Raw genomic sequence first — 19,276 nt, 5'->3', positions numbered from 1 at the left:
TAAAGGATGCATGAAAGTGTTCTGCACTCTTTGCTGCAGATCTGAGAGAAGAGTTATCTCACTGATTCCAGGCAGTTCTGATTCTGCTAACACTTTCTTGCTGTGTTCTCAGCTTTGAAAACAAAGTTAATGGAAAACTAACATCATTACCCAACTTCAGGGCAGCGTGGCAGAATATGTATCAGCCAAACCTTACCTCAGCTCACCTCCCCTCCAGCAGAATACATCAACCACGTGAAACTCCTTAAAGCATGCCTGGAGTGCCCTCTTCCCAGCCCCTGCAGAGCAGCTCCATACCTGTCCTGCTCTGCAGAACTGTGCCTCTCCTACTGCTGACAGCACTCCAGTAGAGGGGGCTCTGAAGCTGTCTGCTTAAAAAATAGGAACCATTCTGCTCGTGGAGTGGGCAAAACTAGAAGAGAAGGAAGAGGAGGAAAGATGTTAAAAATATTATATGTTTTTAGATCATTGCTTGTTTCTGAGCTGGCTGTCTGGACTGTTTATGGAGCATTACTAATGAAAAAGCACAAGATTAAGTGCTTCTTACAAGTATCAGGGCTTCACATCAGTTCAGAGACTACTTTTTCTCTACACCTATGGGTAGTACATTCTGCTACGGTGGAGGATTTCTTTCATTTTCAAATATTTTTAAGCCACTTATGGATTAGTGATTCATTATGTGCTTTTCACTTACAACTGGTATCAGAGAAGTGACTTTCTCAGAGTCACAGAACAATCAAGTCAGCCCTGCCAGATGTCGAGCAAGAGGCCAAGAACATTTCTTTGTCTCTTTTTCTGCCCATATTCCTCTACAGAACTTCATGGCACTTGTTTTCCCACACTGACAGGCAATCCATTTCTCCTATCTACCAGTTCCTGACTTTTTGTACTAGCAGCTTCAATTTGCAGAAGTGGCTTTCTTCCACCAGAGTGGAAACCGAGAAAGTTTCTTTGGTAAATTCCAAAGCACAGATCCAAGGAAAAAAAATTCAGGAGGATGTTAATACATTTCTAGGGTAAAAGACAAACAAGTCTTAGAAGGAAAGCATCTTTTCCAAATACGGATTACTAGAACAAAGCCCATATATAGCTTAAAAACACTGTAGCATCTTTACAAGCAACTCTTTCCACTGTGGTCACAAAGCTTAGTAAGCTTTTATTTCAAAGCCAGTACACAAAAGATTTAGAAAGGAATCCAGTGTTGTCAGACAACAGTTTAGTTGAACTAGAGTTAATCTAAATACTGAAGTCAGTCTGGCTCACCGAGATCTAAGGTAAAAAACAAATTTCCAAGCTCTGCCGCCCTATTCCCCTCTCGGTCCTAGTTCCAGCAACAACGACACCAGTGACTGAGCCTGTAAAGAAAACACCCTTTAACAGAGGTCACCCATACACAGGAGAGACTTGGAAGCTAAATAAGTGCCTAATTGCTTTGTCTTCAATTTGCCTGTATTCAAAAACCCTTAGGGACCAATTATTTGAATTTAAAAAGAAAAATCCCTCTTCCCCTCATCTTAAAAACTGAAAACATGCAGGCAGCTAATTACCATTTGTTGTGTAGGGAACAAGCACTATGCAGAAATGGTGGAAAACAAGCACTAACAACACTAGTATACAGGGACCACGCAGGCAGCTTGATTTAAGAATGTAAAATGTGGGTGTACTTTAAATATTAACCAAGTTCTGTTGTCACTGGGTTCCTACTAATGTAATTATTTGGAGTAACTTGCAACTTATGAGTTGCTAGAATTATGAAGTTTGTTTGGTAACAGTAGTATGAGAGGTGAATACACTTCACCAGTTTTGAAGAGACAAGATAAAGCAATCACCCTCCCTTTCACATAGGATACATGAAGCCTATTTGAAGTAGTTCCCTGCTCACCCCCAGAGGTACCAGTTTTTAACTGACCACACAGTGAACTGCAGTCAATCTACAAATGTTCCATTTTTATTACAAAGTATGAAAGGCAGAAAATACTGTACCTAATACACAGGAGGCTGAAACTTAGAAAGAAGGTTAAAAAATCTGAATAAAACTACATAGGAAGCAGGAAATAGCATAAAAGGATGCAACATTCCACTTTGAAGCGATTTCAGAAAATTACCTTAAAATTTACAGAGTTTCAACAATATGGTTCCATGATTCAGGTGTTAAAATCCATTGTAACAAAACCGTTTGTATTTTCTCCATAAAAATAAAGGAATATAGGGACACTGCAGTTATCCATGTCAACAACATATGTCTGTTGAATAGCAGGATACTAGGATTCCTCTAGGACAGTATAGTAGCGAAGTTGCAAATCTCAATACGGAAGGTGGAGAAAAGAAGGACAGAAGTAAAACTACTATTGCTTTAACATATTTTAGTGAGAACAAGAAGTCAGGAATCTCATATGGATGTTTGTACAATCATGCTACAAAGATTACACCTTCAGGAAATTACCACAACGGGACTGTGAATGGGAAGAGCAGAAGGGAAAAAACACACATAAAAGTAAACATCTACTTGACTATTGGTAACAAAAATGCTTCGGCGCAACAGATTTAAATTACATTTTACACTGCTAGCAACCCAAGTTTAAAAAAAGGTTCCTTTTAAATAGTAGATTTCATAATTCATATTTACCAAGTTGTCAAAAAAAGCAACACATCGCTTCTCAGCTGTACTAGGACTCTTTCATTCACTGGTTCTTGCATTTCTGCCTTTGTTCAGATTCGACAGACCGATCCTCATCTCTAACAGAGGGGGCTTGAGAGTCGCACGTCTTGCAGACAGGAAAGCAAACTCCAAGGGATGAGCTCTGGAACGTGGGCTTACAGATACTCATGGACACAGTATTTTTTCAGGAAATAGCTTATTTCTTCATTTTATTAGATTCTCTGAAAAGAAATAAACTTGATGGAAGCCACACATAATTTCTTTAAAAAAGTTATGATTATGGAAATTCCAGCTTGATACTGAGTATTGGAGGCTGCACAAAAGGCCACTGAGATATGGCAGACAAAGTTACTACCTGAAATCAGGCAGCAGCAAGCCAGTCTCACAAGTGCCTTTGCCTCTAGAGCCTGCCATGAATCACTAGATGAGCGTTCAGTGACTGGTATTTAGTTGCATTTTTAATTACTGTTTTTTAGTGCTGGTGAAAGGTGCTGATCAGAAGTTCTGGAGATCTCTTCCTAAAATAAAAAAAAAGGAGTGAGGGGCATGCTAAACTCCTCTCAATATCCTCGAGAATGAGACATTTCTGACTCTTCTCAGGTAAGCAGGGGGAAATACAGCTGCATCTCTAAGCAAGCACAAGAAAGTGCTCTTTAAGTGCCACATACAATTAATTCCCTGGATTCTCTGCAAAGATCAAGAGAAACAGGAACACAGTTGACAGTACCTTGCCTATTCCAGAACTGACTTTGGACACATCCTTTTGATGTCCACCATACAATAAATACAGGCCTGCTCTGGAATATTGGTCTGACAGTAGAAATCAGGAAATACGTATCAGGGAGAACTTGCGTTAACTGACAGGATAACTGGAGGTGGTAGGACCACTTTGCTAAGCAGCAGTGGGAAGACTAAACCCTTCAGTACTTTGATGGAACTGTAACTATGCAATCTATTGAGCCAAGAGCTTACCCTTGCTGCCATTCACCCTTTTCAGTAGGTACTGAAGGAGGCAGTTCCTTATGTTAGTGGTGTTCTGACAACTTCAAGAATTTAGGTTGTGTGAATTTACAGACAGCAGCTGCGTTTTTCCTACAACAAAAATAAGTTGTCCAAAGAATCCAGCTACATCTTTACACAACCAACCTGCCACTACTGCCATCGTGTTCAGACAGTAGAAAAGAGGATTCCCAAACACCGTCAAGCTCCTACGCAAAAGGGGCTCTCCGGGTGACAAGCAGCACTACCCTACTTGGGTTGGCCTTGCAAGATTGCGTCAGGCTCAGAATACAGAGCTTCAGTTTGACATTAACAGTATTGTCAAGTGCTCACATTTTTGGTGTTCAGTAGGAACAGATGAGGGTCCACTAGATACTGACAACCATAGCCAGCTTAGGATTTCGGTGACTGCGTATTTAACATTTTATACAAAAGACAAACAAACGCCTACCATAAAAGGGCTAAGGAAAAGATGACTCTCCTTCCTAATCTTACCAAAAATATACTTGTTAAAGTGCCATCTGCAAGAGAACAAAACAGACACACTCAGCTTTCTTCATTTACATTTAAAACAAGCACAAGAGCATCTGTGAATTCCAATATATGAGACTCCTCCCCTCACCTAGTCTCTGGCAGGCAGTGATCTACAGTTGAGACTGATGCAGCTTTCTCATTGCAACACCAGGCAAAAATAGATCTTTTTACTATTATCCAGAACATTCAGGAGAATAATTACAGCTAAGTTTTGAAAGGATCATTAACTTTGACTTATGAGAGGCAATGCCTCCCCCGTTAAGTACATTTCAAGGTTCCTTAAGGAACAACCTGTATTATCAGTCTCCTTTCATACCATTCTTTAAAACCACTGTGTTTTCTTTCTAAATAGATTGTCAAAGCACTCAAATCCTTGTCTTTTTAAATCCCTGCACACAGAAGTACAAGTCCCATAGATGCAACCTACCATAGCCCATTTCATTTAGACAATTAACAGAGTTGGCATACTACATGCTAATTCAACATCCAACTTGTTTTCTGCAGATTTTCACCTCACTAATGAATTTTACATGATCAAGATCTCCTGGTTGAGAGCCAATATACTCACAACAGGTTGTCCATGTAATAGTAGGAATCTATGGAAAGCTTAGTTTAAACAGAACATAACAACTAAATAGCTTAGTATCTTGAATTAATTGACTGGAGAAGTGATATAGAACTACTGGTCAGAAAAAAACATTTGTCCCGGAATCAATCTTGCCTGTACCAACATGTGATTTTCTGCTTTGCTAACCTCACTGATGCTCACTTTTCCTTTAATGTTACTTTATACTCAAAGGATATGAGGCATTTGAAAACAGTTGCTTTGCATCCTCTGCTTGTGCAGCAAGCACAAAATAATTGAAATCAAATATCAAAGTATTTACTTCCGTCAACTTTGGGAAAAAAAAATGTTTACGGAGGCTTTACACCCAACATAATTGAATGTTAAGCAGGTGAAACATGATAAACTATCTTCTGATTCACAGGCTACAGTGACAAGTCTCAGGGTTTTATTATATCTCGCAAATAAACTCGAACCAGCAAGTAGACTGTTAGCTCCCTGACACTGTGTCAGCAGAGCAGGTGCTGGCAAAAGGGCACCAACGTCTCTCACTTCCCTCCCTACATGGAAGTGCCGTTTGCACTACAGAACATCTCACCCATGAGGATTTTCATGTCTTTTCAGTCATTAACCTTTAAAGTGTCTTCTTTGAAAAGAAGCTATTTTAAGTAGCATTTCCTTGTTCCAAAACAGCCTCTAGTGATTTTAAAATGTAATTTCATATGAAGAATAACAATGGATTATGCCCAAAGCAATATGCTGTGGATCCAGAAGGTACCCCAACTGGCTAAACAAACAGGATATAGGCTTTACTTAGAATCCACTGGGGCCTAGAAGATTCCTTCACTTGTCTTTGACGAGTTTGGAATGAGCACCCAATTCCACAAATTAATTTCAAGCAGCTTTATGGATGGAAGAACTGACACCGGATCCTCGTCAGGTTCGTATCAGGATTGTTTTCCAACAGTAGCAAAAGCTACCTGGCTATTCAGACTATTAGTCTCTTCACACAGGCTCTCTTCTCATCATCTTAGCGTAACAGATTATATTCCTCTAGGAATAAACTGCATTTGCCATTTAGTATAGCCTATAGAGTCTTTTAGTGACTTCACTTTCAACTAAACTATGTCTTTTTTAAAGCACAATTCTGCAGTTGCAAAAGATGCGTTTTTAAACTAAGCAATGGATGCATTCATCTTTTACTCATGCCATCTATACAAGAATGAGACTTTAAAGCATAAAGGGGACTACAGAAAGTACTAATATTACAGGTAGTTCCCTCTTAGTAACACAGCGTATTATGCCTGTTTGTAATTAAACAGTACATGACAAGCCTGTGTACATATTTTTATATGAGTATCTAAAGCTGTGAATGCCATTATATGCTTCTGCTAAGAACATCCTAATTTTCACTTCATTCTGAACAAGTATCTTCCAGTTTTAGATGAAGTGCTATTGGTAAAAACTGATAACCTAATTGTTTGGCTAACACTGTTCTGACATCTAGATCAAATCTGTCTGTGGAACACGCTACTCTCAGCACAGCTGCTAATAAGAAAAACTGACCTTCAAGTCAAATCAAGCTTTCTGTCAAAAATCCCACAACTGAACACGGAATGTCATTGACAAAACATGAGCTTGAACTGTGTTAGAGTCTCTTGGTTCTCTGATATGAAAAGGGATGATGGAATAAAGATGTCCCTAATGAATTCCTATCAAATTCATAAGGCAGTGCTTTTCTGAGCTCCATGTTGAGAAGCAGCCTGTAGAAGAGTATTTCTGTATGTCCAGAATGACAAAACTTTTCAAATTCTGTTCTGCATTTGACAGCATTTTCAGTGTCAGCTTCACTTTTTCACAGCAATCACTTCTCCCAACTTGCCTTTCCTGCATAAACTGACAAGATTCAAGTTTGCCAGTGTCCTACTATTTATAATGCTGCCTTCAGTTGCAGGTGAATACTCATTAGGTGGAAAGACAATTTTGATAGTTTCTGACATTTACATCAAAACTCAGCTGGTATACCCTTACAGACCAGCTACGGTTGTCATGTCTTCATCGGGAGAGTACTGCAGAGCATTCATGCGAGCAGCTATGTTATCAGCAAAGATTTTTATCTTGCCTAATCCACTCAGCTTTGATTGAAAAGTATTACTGTAGAGCGATCCGCTATTCAAAACAGAAACAGAAGCCCTTGGGCACATCCCGAAAAGATACGAGGATGACAAGCGCCAAACCTTAGCCTCTATGGCATGGTTTCTTTCCTTTTAAACCCATCGTTGTGCATTACATCAGGGAATCATTTCTTTCAGAGAAACAGTTTTCATTTGGACAGCGGACCAGCTTTTTCAACTCATCTCGCTCATTCAACAAGACCTGACAGTGCAAAGCAAATACACTTTGGAAAAAAGATTGCTTTGCACTCCTTTCAAGAACTCCCAGGAACACAGGCCAAATGCAAAGAAGCTCCAAGGTGCCGGCTAACCACAAAATCTTGCTCATATTATTTGCCAATCAAGCAAGCTACAAAGTGTGAAACCATTTTATTTTGGTTTAGATAGTAAGTCTTCCGAGGGGAAATCATTTGATTGGAAGCATCAATCCCAAGTCCATTACAAATCACATTTTTTCAGGAGTCATTTACCTCCTGGGAGCTTTAGTCATGCACGTATCTTCTTTCTGAAACCTATTACCATTCTGTTAGCTAACGCCAACTGCAGGATACACACAAATTCAGTTATAATTTAAAAATAAGGCCTACCATAGTAACAACTGCCTCTAGCATCAGAAAAGTGTAAAGAAATTGTGCAACAAGTACTTGTACTTCACAGCACCAGAAAATTCTGCCCAGGTAACCAGGTATAGAGAGCCAAGGCAACAGTTAATTCTGGCAGGCCTTTACTGTCAGGGAGCCTGCAGTGTTACCGTGATTTGTGTCAATGAATAGATCCTGCTTTGGGCATATGGAAGTGGATCACATATCAAAAGTAAGAATTAGGGAAAAAACCTTACTCAATAGAAAGTTAGCCCAATATATAAAAAACATACAAATGTTTAAACAGTTTAGAGGCAGCAACAACAGGAATGATAAAGATTCCTGCCAAGGTGGCTGTTAACATCAATGTCTTTTTCCCCACCTTGTTTTGCACCTGCATCTACTAAACTAGTTGATGTGCTGCCTCAGCTGGCTGACAAACACATGGACATATGCAGCAACTTAAAAGCCTGCAAGCTTATTAATACAGTCAACAAACAAATATACAGAACTTTAACTGAGGAAAAAAAAAAAAAAAAGAAAACCAGAACCCAGAAGGTCCAAGAGGCTCAGCACGTCTCTGCATTTTAGAGTCTTGGAGAGACAGGAGACACCTGCCATTGATTCTTGTAACAGTTTCTTGTAACAGTAGATGCAAAGCAACAAAAGATACTGGCCACTTGACTTGTGTTGTTCTTACTTTAGAGGGGAGGGGAAATTATACAGCCCTGCCTCAATGTGGCATGAAGCAGTAATGTTACACTCTCAAAATCTCCAGGCAGTTGTTGTAGCAGATAGCTATCCAGTCTGGCTGAGTTGATGCCCACTGTACATTGTTGATTTCTCCCTCTGCTGTATAGGCCAAGATAGGGTCCTCAATGGCACGAGGCATTTGCTGGATATCCCAGATGAGAGCCTGATGGTCATCCGCTGCAAAAGGAAGAGAGAATCAGGAGTAGAATCAAAGTATAATGAGATCTCCATACGTGACTACTGAAGGTGTATAGTTCAAGAAGCTATATAGGATATGGCTGTTGCAGTCCCAACTGGTATTCAAGTCAGAGATAATACAACTATGCTCCAAAAAAGTAAGCTTGGCTCATCATACATTATCCAGGACAAAGTTGAAAAACAAATGATCAGTGGAACTCACATCAGTTGAAAACATTCAAGAACTAGATTGCAAAAAAATAAGGAGCATTAAAATAATATAGCTTAGCTAAAGCAAATGCACAGTTTTGGCACTGGGCTCACTGCTTGCACACAGTCAGCTCCAGTAGGTGCCAATTCCATAAAATTTTAGGTAAGTCATTAATAAAGGGCTTCCAAACCGCAGGTATTCTTTAGCAAAAGGCAGGTAGAGAACCGCATAAACTTTTGGAGAGAGCGAATTTTGCAAACGCAGTGGAAGACTCTCAGAGATTCACCAGGGCAGCTGGATAGGGATGGATCACACTTACCTGCTGTACAAATGTGGCAGGAAGAATGAGGTGCCCAAGCAATTCCATTTACACACGCTCTGTGGTTGTTTAACCTGGCAACAGGAGTGCAGGGAACTCTGACATCTAGAATTACAACCTTCAGAAACAAAAAACAACTAGATTGATAACTTGCATTTTTTAATTTGTTTCTTCAGAGAACCAAGTATTTTGAGCCAAGGCTATAAATACAGCCCTTTCCTAAAGGATGTGCTTGGCAAGCAAACACTGTTCTTAAAGAATAGCTTCTAGCTGGTTAACGTGTCTCAAAAGGAGTCAGACCTCACAGGGAGGGCTTGTGAGTTATGCAACAAGGGCAAACAAATTATGCTTCCCTGAAGTGGCACAAGTGACAAACTAAGATACAGCGCCTTGTGCACTGAACTGAGAAAGAACAAGGTGACTGAAACACTTGTGGCTAAGATTTTATGTGAAAACTATTGCCCAGCGGGCTCACAGACCCCTCAAAAACCAGCTGAAATATATACGAGCCATAGAGATCTTCAAGAAGTAACTCTGGCATTAGAAACTTGAATTCCTACTGAAGTTAGTGCACTAAGAATTGGTCCTTAATTGTTCTCCAGTTCAAGTATTGACACTGACCCTTTAAAGAACTCACTACTAATTACTTCCAAACCACCTTCCAAAAAATCCCAACCGCTAGCACCTACAGAAGATGAACTGCCACCTTACCTCCATGCCGTCCATGGCCATTGTAGCCAGATAGTTGGGATCCTGCTTATTCCAGCAGAGACGCAGCAATGGATGGTGCTGTGGGTCTTCATAAATTATGGTGCTGTGTTCCAGATGACGGAGATCGAACATCCTCACCGAGCCATCTGCACCAACCGAAGCGAACATATCTCTCCCACCACCTGCACGGCTAAACGCTATGTCATACACCTGCTCAGTGACACGACAGAGGAAAACATAACCTTAGTTTTAGTGAGCACACTGCCTCCTGATTCACAGTAAAATGGATTTTACGTATGGGTAGCAGATCTAGTTGCGACAGTCTGTCAAATAGCAAGTTTTTAGTTATTACACTTGACAAAAGGAGGGGAAAAAAAGCTTAAAATGGTTGTCATTATAGGACCATTCACTGAAACAGAACATATCAATTTCCCAGACTCAGATTTTTTATATTAATTACTGAGAAGTAATACTATGTTAAATGAAAGAACCTTGCAAGTTGTTTATTGCCTTTGATATGCAGTTGCTTTCAATTCCAGTTTGATGTTTTACCTCATTGTTCTAAAACATTCTGGAGCATAATCTAGTAAAACAAGCATATTCTCAAATCCAGATTCTATGATGAGTAAACAGAGTAGTCTGAATAGCCAATAGTATAGTTTTAATTAGTTTGGTACTCAAAACTGTATCTTAATCTTAGATAGGTTGTCTTTTTGGATCATTAGATTTTTCAAGAAAAAGGGGGAAAACAGGAAAATTCTGTTCCTTTTCTACAGCTTAAAAAATCTGCAATGTAAACAATCAAAAAAAAGCCATCACCTCTTTGTCATGCGCAATAAGCTGGGTCTTCACATGGCCAGAGACCAGATTTACTCTTCCCAGAACCTGACCTGTCTCCAGACCCCAAATAGTGCAGGTTGTGTCAATACTAGAGGTACCTGAAACAAAAATACTTCTGTTGGAAAAATCAATATTCTCATAAATTATTTAATCACTTACTGGATTCATGTAATATCCCCCAACATCTACAGATCAAAATAGCCTCAAGAACAGCATACAATTAAAATCAAGAATGTCAGACAGACAACAATCTACCATGCATTTAAATGACCCAAACCTTTTAGCTGCAGGAATAGTCTTCCACACAGGAATAAAGTGTAAACAGCTCATGTCTACTTCAATGTATTCAGAAGCCTGATGCAACTCTGAGATGAACTTTCCCATTCTGTAAGTCTCACGCGCATGTCAAAACCAAAATTCAGTCATAGTGTTGCAATAGCATATTATTATTAATTGATTGTTTCTGTGGACTGCAGGTGGGGCTAGCAGTAAAGCTCTTAAGAGATGAGAGATGCAACACACAAAAAATAAATCATGTAGTAAATAATTACTAAGACATATTATCACTGGTAATCTCTGGGCAAATCCCCCTGAACATAAATGGCCGTACTCTTCTGGGAAACAAACCTCTGCTGCACCAGTTATCTTGGAGTCACAATTTGTCCCACAGGCTATAATCAAACCTGAAGAATTCAGCCCCCTCCTCCAACCAAATTAAGGGCTCCTGGCTCTACTACTGCTGAAATGGCTTCACAAAAGACAAAGCGTGGTACATAGTTTTCTATCCACTCCAGAACACACTGAAATAAGTCACAGGAGTTCACATATGTCATTACTTAGCATTACAACAACAACTCACCAGCCCTGAAGACTGAGACTCCCTATCTGCAAATAAGGAATATCCCTAATCCAACTTAAGTGACCCATCTTGTACCAGACAAGGCACCTTTCAATGAAAAAAAGTCTCTATGAGCTGCTATTTTTTTGCTTTATTTTTTTTATTTTTAACCTAAGACAATGGCAGTTTCTATGATGTAGAAGTATATCCACTGGTTAGTTATCAGATTAACCAGTGGACATGCAATGAGACAGCAGTCAGTCACAGCGCGGACTTCATCAGACCGAATTCAAAAGTGTCTTTTCTATGCTGAAAATGTAGCATTTTGTCAGTCTCACCTAGAAGGTAAGGATCCACTTCATTCCAGTCAAATGATGTTAGAGGAGCACAGAAATCAGAGTTCTTGTTATTGTTCAGCAAACACTCCAGCCGGGTCTCTGTTTCACCCACCTTTAGAAAAAGTGAAACATCTGACTTAAATAGTAACTTCACATGCATTGTTCCACTTGCACTTCCAAAACATAAGGTGTTAATCCTGTGTTTCTTTTCTCTCAGCTTTACATCCTAAAGCTCTGGAAAACAATCACCATCTCTATCTTCAGCAAGGCAATTAAAACAGCAACTACCGTGATAATTCTGCTTCTCCTATAGTCATCATATTTAGTCACATTATTGCAGTTAAGAAAACAAATTATCAAGTGCTCTGACTTGATTTTATGTCTTAACCTCCAGACTGTAGCAAGGGCAAGAGACCCCGAAAGGAAAATAACTCACTTCAAAAAAAGATCTGGTCTCAAGTGAAAATGAGATTAATATGTAACACAATTAATATCACGGTTCATCTCTTTTTATGGAGGATTTACTCACTCTCCACACTCGCAGATAGTCACCACTGGTCGCCAACAGGTCTGGATATACCCCCTTGGTGTCTGGGATCCACATCAGCTTTGTGGTAGGGTAGGGGTGATCAAAGGTGTTCCTGCAAATGAATTCTGAGCTCTCTTCATCCAAACCAACAAGCTGCACCTGTAAGGAGCCGTATTTAAAAGAAAGCATTTTATCAAAATACTCATTTATAAATAAAGCATTAAGACTAAGTGTATTTCAGAAGGACATCTTCTGTAACCTCAAGGACAATATAAAAGGACCATCATGTCAGTCGAATGAGAAATCGTTAAAGCTTTGCTTACATGCCCCAGCTAGGAAGCAAAGTGAAGTATACATAATCACCACAGTGCTTTCCTTTGAAGAGATGATCTCAAATGAATTGAAATCCAATCCTAAAAGATTAAAGACCACCCTTCGCTCTTCCACATTGCAAAGTCTGGTTTAAATCACAGACTTAAACTGCACAAACGCTATTCCAACTCCTCTTTAACTGAACTGATGCTGACAATGTCGTCTTCAGAGAGCAGGACAAGCTGTAGTTTGCATGACAACCACTCACAATTAAAGCCCGTATCACGGAATTCTTGGCCATAACCCTGCAGATTGTGACAGATCACGTCAGCTAGCTATCAAGCTGTTTTTAGCATCACATTACCTAAAGCGTTCTGTCACAACTGCACAAAATTAAGATACAGATTAATCACATCACAGAGTCAGAGAGTAAAACAGAATTCAAACTTAAAAAAAGAATTGGGAAGCTAAAATATTTACATAATTATTCAAATGTTTTGTGTGAAAAAAACCAAGAAAGGTCTGCTGAAAGATTCTAGGTAACTGAATTCCAAATTAGGTTTTTTGCACAGTAATGTGACGGGGGGAAGGGCTAACTTGCCGAGTTGTGAGAGTGATGCAAGACAGAGCAAACAAGAAACTATCCCCACATAGCTTGGTCATGACAACACCTGAAGTAATGCTTGAAGTTCCAGACATTATGTTATTAGAAAAATATTGACATGTCAGAAAGTGTTCAGAGAACAATACGGTGCTGGGAAGATGTGTTTAACCTAGCAGTGACTACGAGACCTAAACAGGATGAAAAGCCCCACTGTGTTAAATACTGTCCAAACACAAACATTACGGGGACAACTCACTACAATTAGTTTGTAAGCTGCTCACAGTTGGAACTTCCTAGTACTTTCCACACAGCAGCTTCCTCATGGAAAGAGTGACTTAATGGACTTTTTCTAAGATGTTTATCTGGAAAAATCCTAAATATTCTGGGGTGAGAAATTTGATTAATAAAGTACACATTTAATCTACATCAGATATCTACCATATTTTTTTCCACATAACAGAAAAATCAATAAATGCTTCAGTGGATCTTAAACTATGACATTAGCAGTTACGTGCCTGTTCAGAGATGCTCTTAAATGCAAACCTTGCCCCCTGTCACAATGAGAAGATCCATCCTTTTCGCCCCATAACAAACCCCAAAAGATATCCAAGTATGCTTCTAAAAACTGTGTATTTGTCTGCCTTGCCCTCTTTATTACAGCTACTCCTTATTATACTTTACACTCTAGTATGAATCAGTCAAGAATCTCCCAGTCTTCTGAAGTGATTGACAAATAGCTTTCTAACTCCTTTAGGGATCAGAAATACTAAGCGGATTTTACAAAGGAAGCAAATTGTCCTTGGTGATAGAAAATCTTGTGGCAAGGTCAGGATCAGAAGACAAATGACCTCTCATCATTTCTTCTCCTTTGCTTATGCTGTTTTCAGCTCAACGTGAGTGTATTAAGCCTACACAAAGCAATCAACGTACTCGTAACCAGAAGTAAATCTCAAGCAGCAGAGGACCCACTTTCACTGGTGTGAATTTAGATATTCCTGCACCGCACGTTCATGTTTAACCCCTCCTCGGATCTGAAGAAAAAGCAATGACTGCATACCAACCCAGCATCTTTATGATCTTTGACATTTTTAGGTGCAGGCCAGGTTAGAGAACAAAAATTGCATTAGTAACACCAGAGCCCCTGGTAACTGCTGAAGATCAGGTGTCTGACACTGATTGTCAGACGGGGCAGCAGCCTGTGATAACTCTGAGCAGGAGGCACTGGTCTGCCCAGAGACAGGAGCAGAGGCAGAAAAATACTGCTTGAGAAGCTCTATTCTTTCCTACCTCAGCACATTCAAAGGTATGACTCTTCTCTTTGGACTTGACCACATACAGTGATTACAGAACACCTCTATTCATCCTCTTGTGCAGGCTGAATACGAGGAGATGGAAGAATGGAATTATTTTCAGGATGCTGATTATATTATATTAGAGCCCTGTTTCTCCCTCCTGCAACTGAGGCAAGATTTGCCGCTGCCAGCTGCTGCACAAAGGAGTGTCTGAAGCCTAGCCCAGGTAAGACTGAGGTGGTGCTAAGAGTGAAGTAACTGTCAGTCTGAATACAAAGCAAACCATTCTACATCTACCTGGAACTCATTCCTGTGCAAAAACGAGGACTAGTGTGTTCAATCTCCATTAGTTTTTCAATTATGCTATGACAGTAGCTAGGAATGCTAAATATTTATTTATTTTTCCAATACATCAAGATAGGCTAAAATTGGATGTGGATTTTCCTGTCATAATCCAAGCCTTTATCAATTTAAGGCTCAACTGCAACAGCGCATCTGAGTAAAGATTTGTCTTTACTCAGCATTCCTTAACTTCTAAAAAAATTACATCTCTCCAACATAATACAAAAGAAGCAGACACAGAATTAAACAATGCAGAATTCGGTAACAGCTTACTTCTTTTTCTTGCATGGTTTGAGGAACAGTGAAGTAAGTTCATAGTACTTTTTTTAAAAAACTATATTCCTTTAATCTATTTAGTAATTACTGAGAATGACACTTCACAATTATTTTAGGGTCATGTACAATCAGAAAGATTTCATTGCACCAATTAATCTTCAACATGCAATAATTTTTCTTTGTAACTCTAAACCTTGCAGAAAAAATGACCCTCTGGTTAAAACAACCACCCTGACCACTCTCTGATTCGAAGCACTGTTCAGGAGAAGGTGGCAATCTCATAAGCACATGGTCATAACCTGTCAGTCTGCTCCAGAGATGGGACTGAGCAGTGTACAGCACCACCCTTGACTGTTTTCTAACCCAGACTCCAGTTTTGTCTTGCAGATAGATACCAAAATCAGCCTTTCCTGATGTTTTCCACAGATCGTTCCTGATCCACGAAGCCATAGTCAGGAGACTGTGGAACAGCATTAACCATGAGATTTATGAACACCTCCGTTCCCTCCCATTACACCAGTGATCCATGAGATGTTATAAAGGCTGACAGCAGTTTCCTATTCCAAGAAGTTCAGGAAACGCTACTCCAAATAATTTTAGTTCTTCCAAATGGAGCAAGTAATCTCTCTTCTTGTACCAGTGATTTGATCAGCAAAGGTGTACAAGCTGAAAGAAAACTCCTTTGGGGTTCGAACAGTTCTTGGCAACCAGATTTCTGGTATGCTACACAGCCTGTTAGCGTGGGGGTTGACAGAGGTTAGAAGAGTCTGGGAACTGGGGACAGCAGTAAATTAGGATTTGGCAGCCAATAGCTTTGAGTTCCCCATGAAACAAAGGTGTAAACAGCCATTTTATATCTGTAACCCATAAGTACTTCAAGCTCTCCTAATTACTACAGAAATAGAAGATCACAGAGACAAATGAGACGAGAATCTCTCCTCTTTCTTTCACTGTAATTCCCTTACAGGGAGCAGTTCTGCTACAACAAACATTTGGTGCATTAAGTCTTTTTAAAAGCACCTTTTTAAAAGAAACCCTGAAGCAGAATAGTAATAAGGAAAAGGTATATTCACTCATTTGGTTAGATTTTAAGCAAGCTAGAATTGCTATTCCAGACTTTTTTAAAAAAGTATATTAAGGATAAGGAAGAAAGTCAGTTATTTGGAACATGGCATTGCAACATCAGGAACAGAAATGTTGTCTGGAGCTTGTCGGAAACCTCTGAAGATTACGAGTGCAAAGAGAAAGTTGAAATGAAAATGAATTTTCATTATCCTTTTAATTAGTGCCAACTGTACCTGTAAGTATATTTTGATGTCAGAAGCTGTATAAAGCACCTCAACTGTGAAGGGCAAATTAGCAGGAGGACAAAGCTTTTACACATGCCCTGTAAAAATCTTGAATTTCTGCTTAGCCCAGAAGTCAGGCTATAAAACCAACTGCTCCAGACCCTTTGCAGCACAACGTTATGGACTACTTAAGGTAACTTCAGTTCTTTCCATTTGTTCCTTTAGTTACACTACTTACATGGACAGAAGCTGGAGCTGAAAGAGTTTACAACCAGTGTGCACCTAGCACACTATATCTGTCCAATAGTTCCCAGTGTGGAGCACAAAGCTAAAAGATTCAGCAAAGCTGTGAGAGCCACAGTAAGACACCACAAAGACAGTGCAGATAAACAACACTCCCAAGCTTGTCCCCAAAGTAAAGGGGACAACATCAGTACTCTTAAGCAACAACACCACTTGAATTACCCAAGACAGCTCTCTGTTAACTATCTTCTTACAGTAGAAGGTCGTACTGAAAGCACTACAAAAACATCAAACAAGAAAACCACAACACCCCCCTCTCCCTGCCCTTTGAAACACCAGGGGCACAGCAAAAACTCGTAAAGTGAAGGTTATGTTTCACTGCATTTATTATACAAGTTTAATTTTCCATCATACATCATCTTTACTTCTACAGCAGCAGCATCCAGACTGGCATCTCATTCTCATACAATTAGTTTCCAGCTCTTTAGACCACATAGATCTCATAGCATGTGTTTCTTACATGGACTGAAGTCAACAGAATAGTTATTCCTGAAGCTCAGAGGTCAAGAGAAAGCCTGGGGAATATTTACAGAGAGCAGTAATTTACATAGTCCTACACAATTTCTGTCTGCAACAACTGTGAGCATAAAGGGTAGAAAAGAGAGGGGTGGACTCAACTGCTTTACACTTGAAGCCTGAACTGAAAAGCAGACCTGATCACACTGTAATCGAGAGCAACCCCAGAGAATGATCCAAACTTGGGAGGTAAATGCAATATAAGTGTATACCCTCTATGAACTAATTCTACCGCCTTTAAGCAAAAAACTCTTTTCAAGTTTGTTACTTTAGCTTCTCAGAGTACAGACTACAAAAACATTTTCAAGTTGGTCTTTAAGCAAATTAAAAGTTTTCAAGCTCAGGGACCTGCCTTTCCCGAGCAGTACTCCCAGAACCACAGCAGCGCTCACCAGCGTAAGGAGACAGCTCACACAGAGCCAACTCATACTGGCTGAACTACAAAGTGCTCAGCAGAACTATCATGTCTAGGACTGCTGCAAGTACAGTAATTTAACCACTGTAGGAGATGTCAGCCCTGCTTTACTGTCACTCCCTCTCATTACAGCCTTGCACAAAACCCAATCCCCAACACCAACTTTCTGACATTGTTTTCCACAACCTCCATTAAACAGCTTGACAAAGTTAAGAAGCAGACATGCTTTAAACACACAAAGTTGTATTTGCAAAACCTTTAGTTTCACACAAACTTCAGGATGCTCTATAGCTATGTCCATTTCCTCATCCCTCTTTTATTTACATGAATTCATTACACCAGACCAGCACATTAAAGTCTGTTCAGAAATGACTGCACAAGAGGTGAACATGTAGTTTCTATTACCAATGTAAGGGTCTCTGTTAACATCTGGCAGGGAAACACTGAAGATATAATCTCATGCCTCATTACACCCTTGTTCTCAGAGAAAAGTAAAGGTACTAAGGAATCAGTGAAAGAGGTTTAATATACTCATGAAAAGAAGTTATCACACAGAAGTCCTCCACAGCAAGAAAGTATGAGAACAGCACAACATTTTCAACACAGACACCCTGTATATGCACATTTAGCCTGGCCATAAACTTTCCCTCATACTGAAAAAAAGCCAGGTATGCTCAAGTTAAGGGACCTTCTTGGCTGAGGAGCAGCCAGCAGCAGCACCCATGGTTCTCCCCACCCCCAGTCCCTCAGTCTCCCAACAGCTGAGGACTCGCGGGAAGGAAACCAGCCTGAATCTAGGCCAGCACCCTGCACTTCGGGGGAATATCTGAAGGCTCTACACAGCTCCCAGCGCCGAGGACAAGCCAGGCAGACTCCTTCCAGCCACACCAACTGCGGAGGCTGTGCCTGGGGAGCCGCTTGAACCACTGGGATGAAGAGGGTCGGCCCCCTCCTCCCCCTCACTCTGCCTCAGCCCCGCCGCCCGATGCCGGTAGAGCCGGACACGGCCGCCGCTCCCCACCTTGTTGTTATACTCCTCCACGAAGCTTCCCAGCGCCAGACGGAACCGCTTGTCCGGCCGGACGCTCCAGTTCATGGCGTACACGGTCCAGGGCGCCTCATATTTGTAGATCTCCTTCCGCTTCCCGTGCAGCGACATGGCTCGGCCGAGGGGGCCCCAGGCAGCGGCGGGGCTGAGGGGGGCAGCGGCCTTGGCCGAGGGGGAACCCCGGGCTGGGCTCGGAGGGGAGCGATGGGCCCGACTGAAGGGAGCGGGATGGCGAAGCGGGCCGGGGGAGAGGAGAAGCGCGGCCGGCCGGGGCGCAGCGAGGCCGGACGGGTGGCGGGGAGCGGGGGAAGCCGCAGCACGGCGCCGTACCCCCAGGCCCGGCTCCAGACCCCGGCGGCAGCAGGAGCAGCGCAGAGGCCGTTTGGGATTCGGCCCCTCACACAACGGGAACGGAAGCCACACGGGGAGCCCCGCCCACTGAGTGCGGGTTGGCTGTATTGCCTGTCACTTAGACTCTCGGGCATCTATTGGATGATTCGCCCGTCCGTTTGGCCCTCTTCGATCTTCTATTGGTCTTTTTGCCCTTCATTCCAAACGGACGCTCACCCTCTGGCTGGGATAACCTACCGTTGCGTTTGACCCCGCCCCGGAGGGAGGCCATGCTAGTTCTCGAAATCTTACTGGCTACCA

The 19,276-nt window shown here is 41.1% G+C and overlaps 1 protein-coding gene across 1 annotated transcript; it reads right to left on the bottom strand.

The window, feature by feature from the left end:
- Nucleotides 1-1,926: 1,926 nt before the first annotated feature.
- Nucleotides 1,927-19,044, bottom strand: DCAF7 (DDB1 and CUL4 associated factor 7). The gene is made up of 7 exons (XM_074891906.1): nucleotides 18,599-19,044; nucleotides 12,229-12,387; nucleotides 11,700-11,811; nucleotides 10,503-10,621; nucleotides 9,684-9,893; nucleotides 8,973-9,090; nucleotides 1,927-8,442 (listed from the first exon to the last, which is right to left on the bottom strand). The coding sequence occupies exons 1-7, from the start codon at nucleotides 18,734-18,736 to the stop codon at nucleotides 8,270-8,272; spliced, it is 1,029 nt and encodes a 342-aa protein (XP_074748007.1). The 5' UTR covers nucleotides 18,737-19,044; the 3' UTR covers nucleotides 1,927-8,269.
- Between the last annotated feature and the right edge of the window lie 232 nt (nucleotides 19,045-19,276).

Source organism: Strix uralensis, chromosome 22 (genome assembly GCF_047716275.1).
Source record: "Strix uralensis isolate ZFMK-TIS-50842 chromosome 22, bStrUra1, whole genome shotgun sequence".
Classification (NCBI taxonomy): domain Eukaryota; kingdom Metazoa; phylum Chordata; class Aves; order Strigiformes; family Strigidae; genus Strix; species Strix uralensis.
This window is presented reverse-complemented; position numbering and strand designations above follow the sequence as displayed.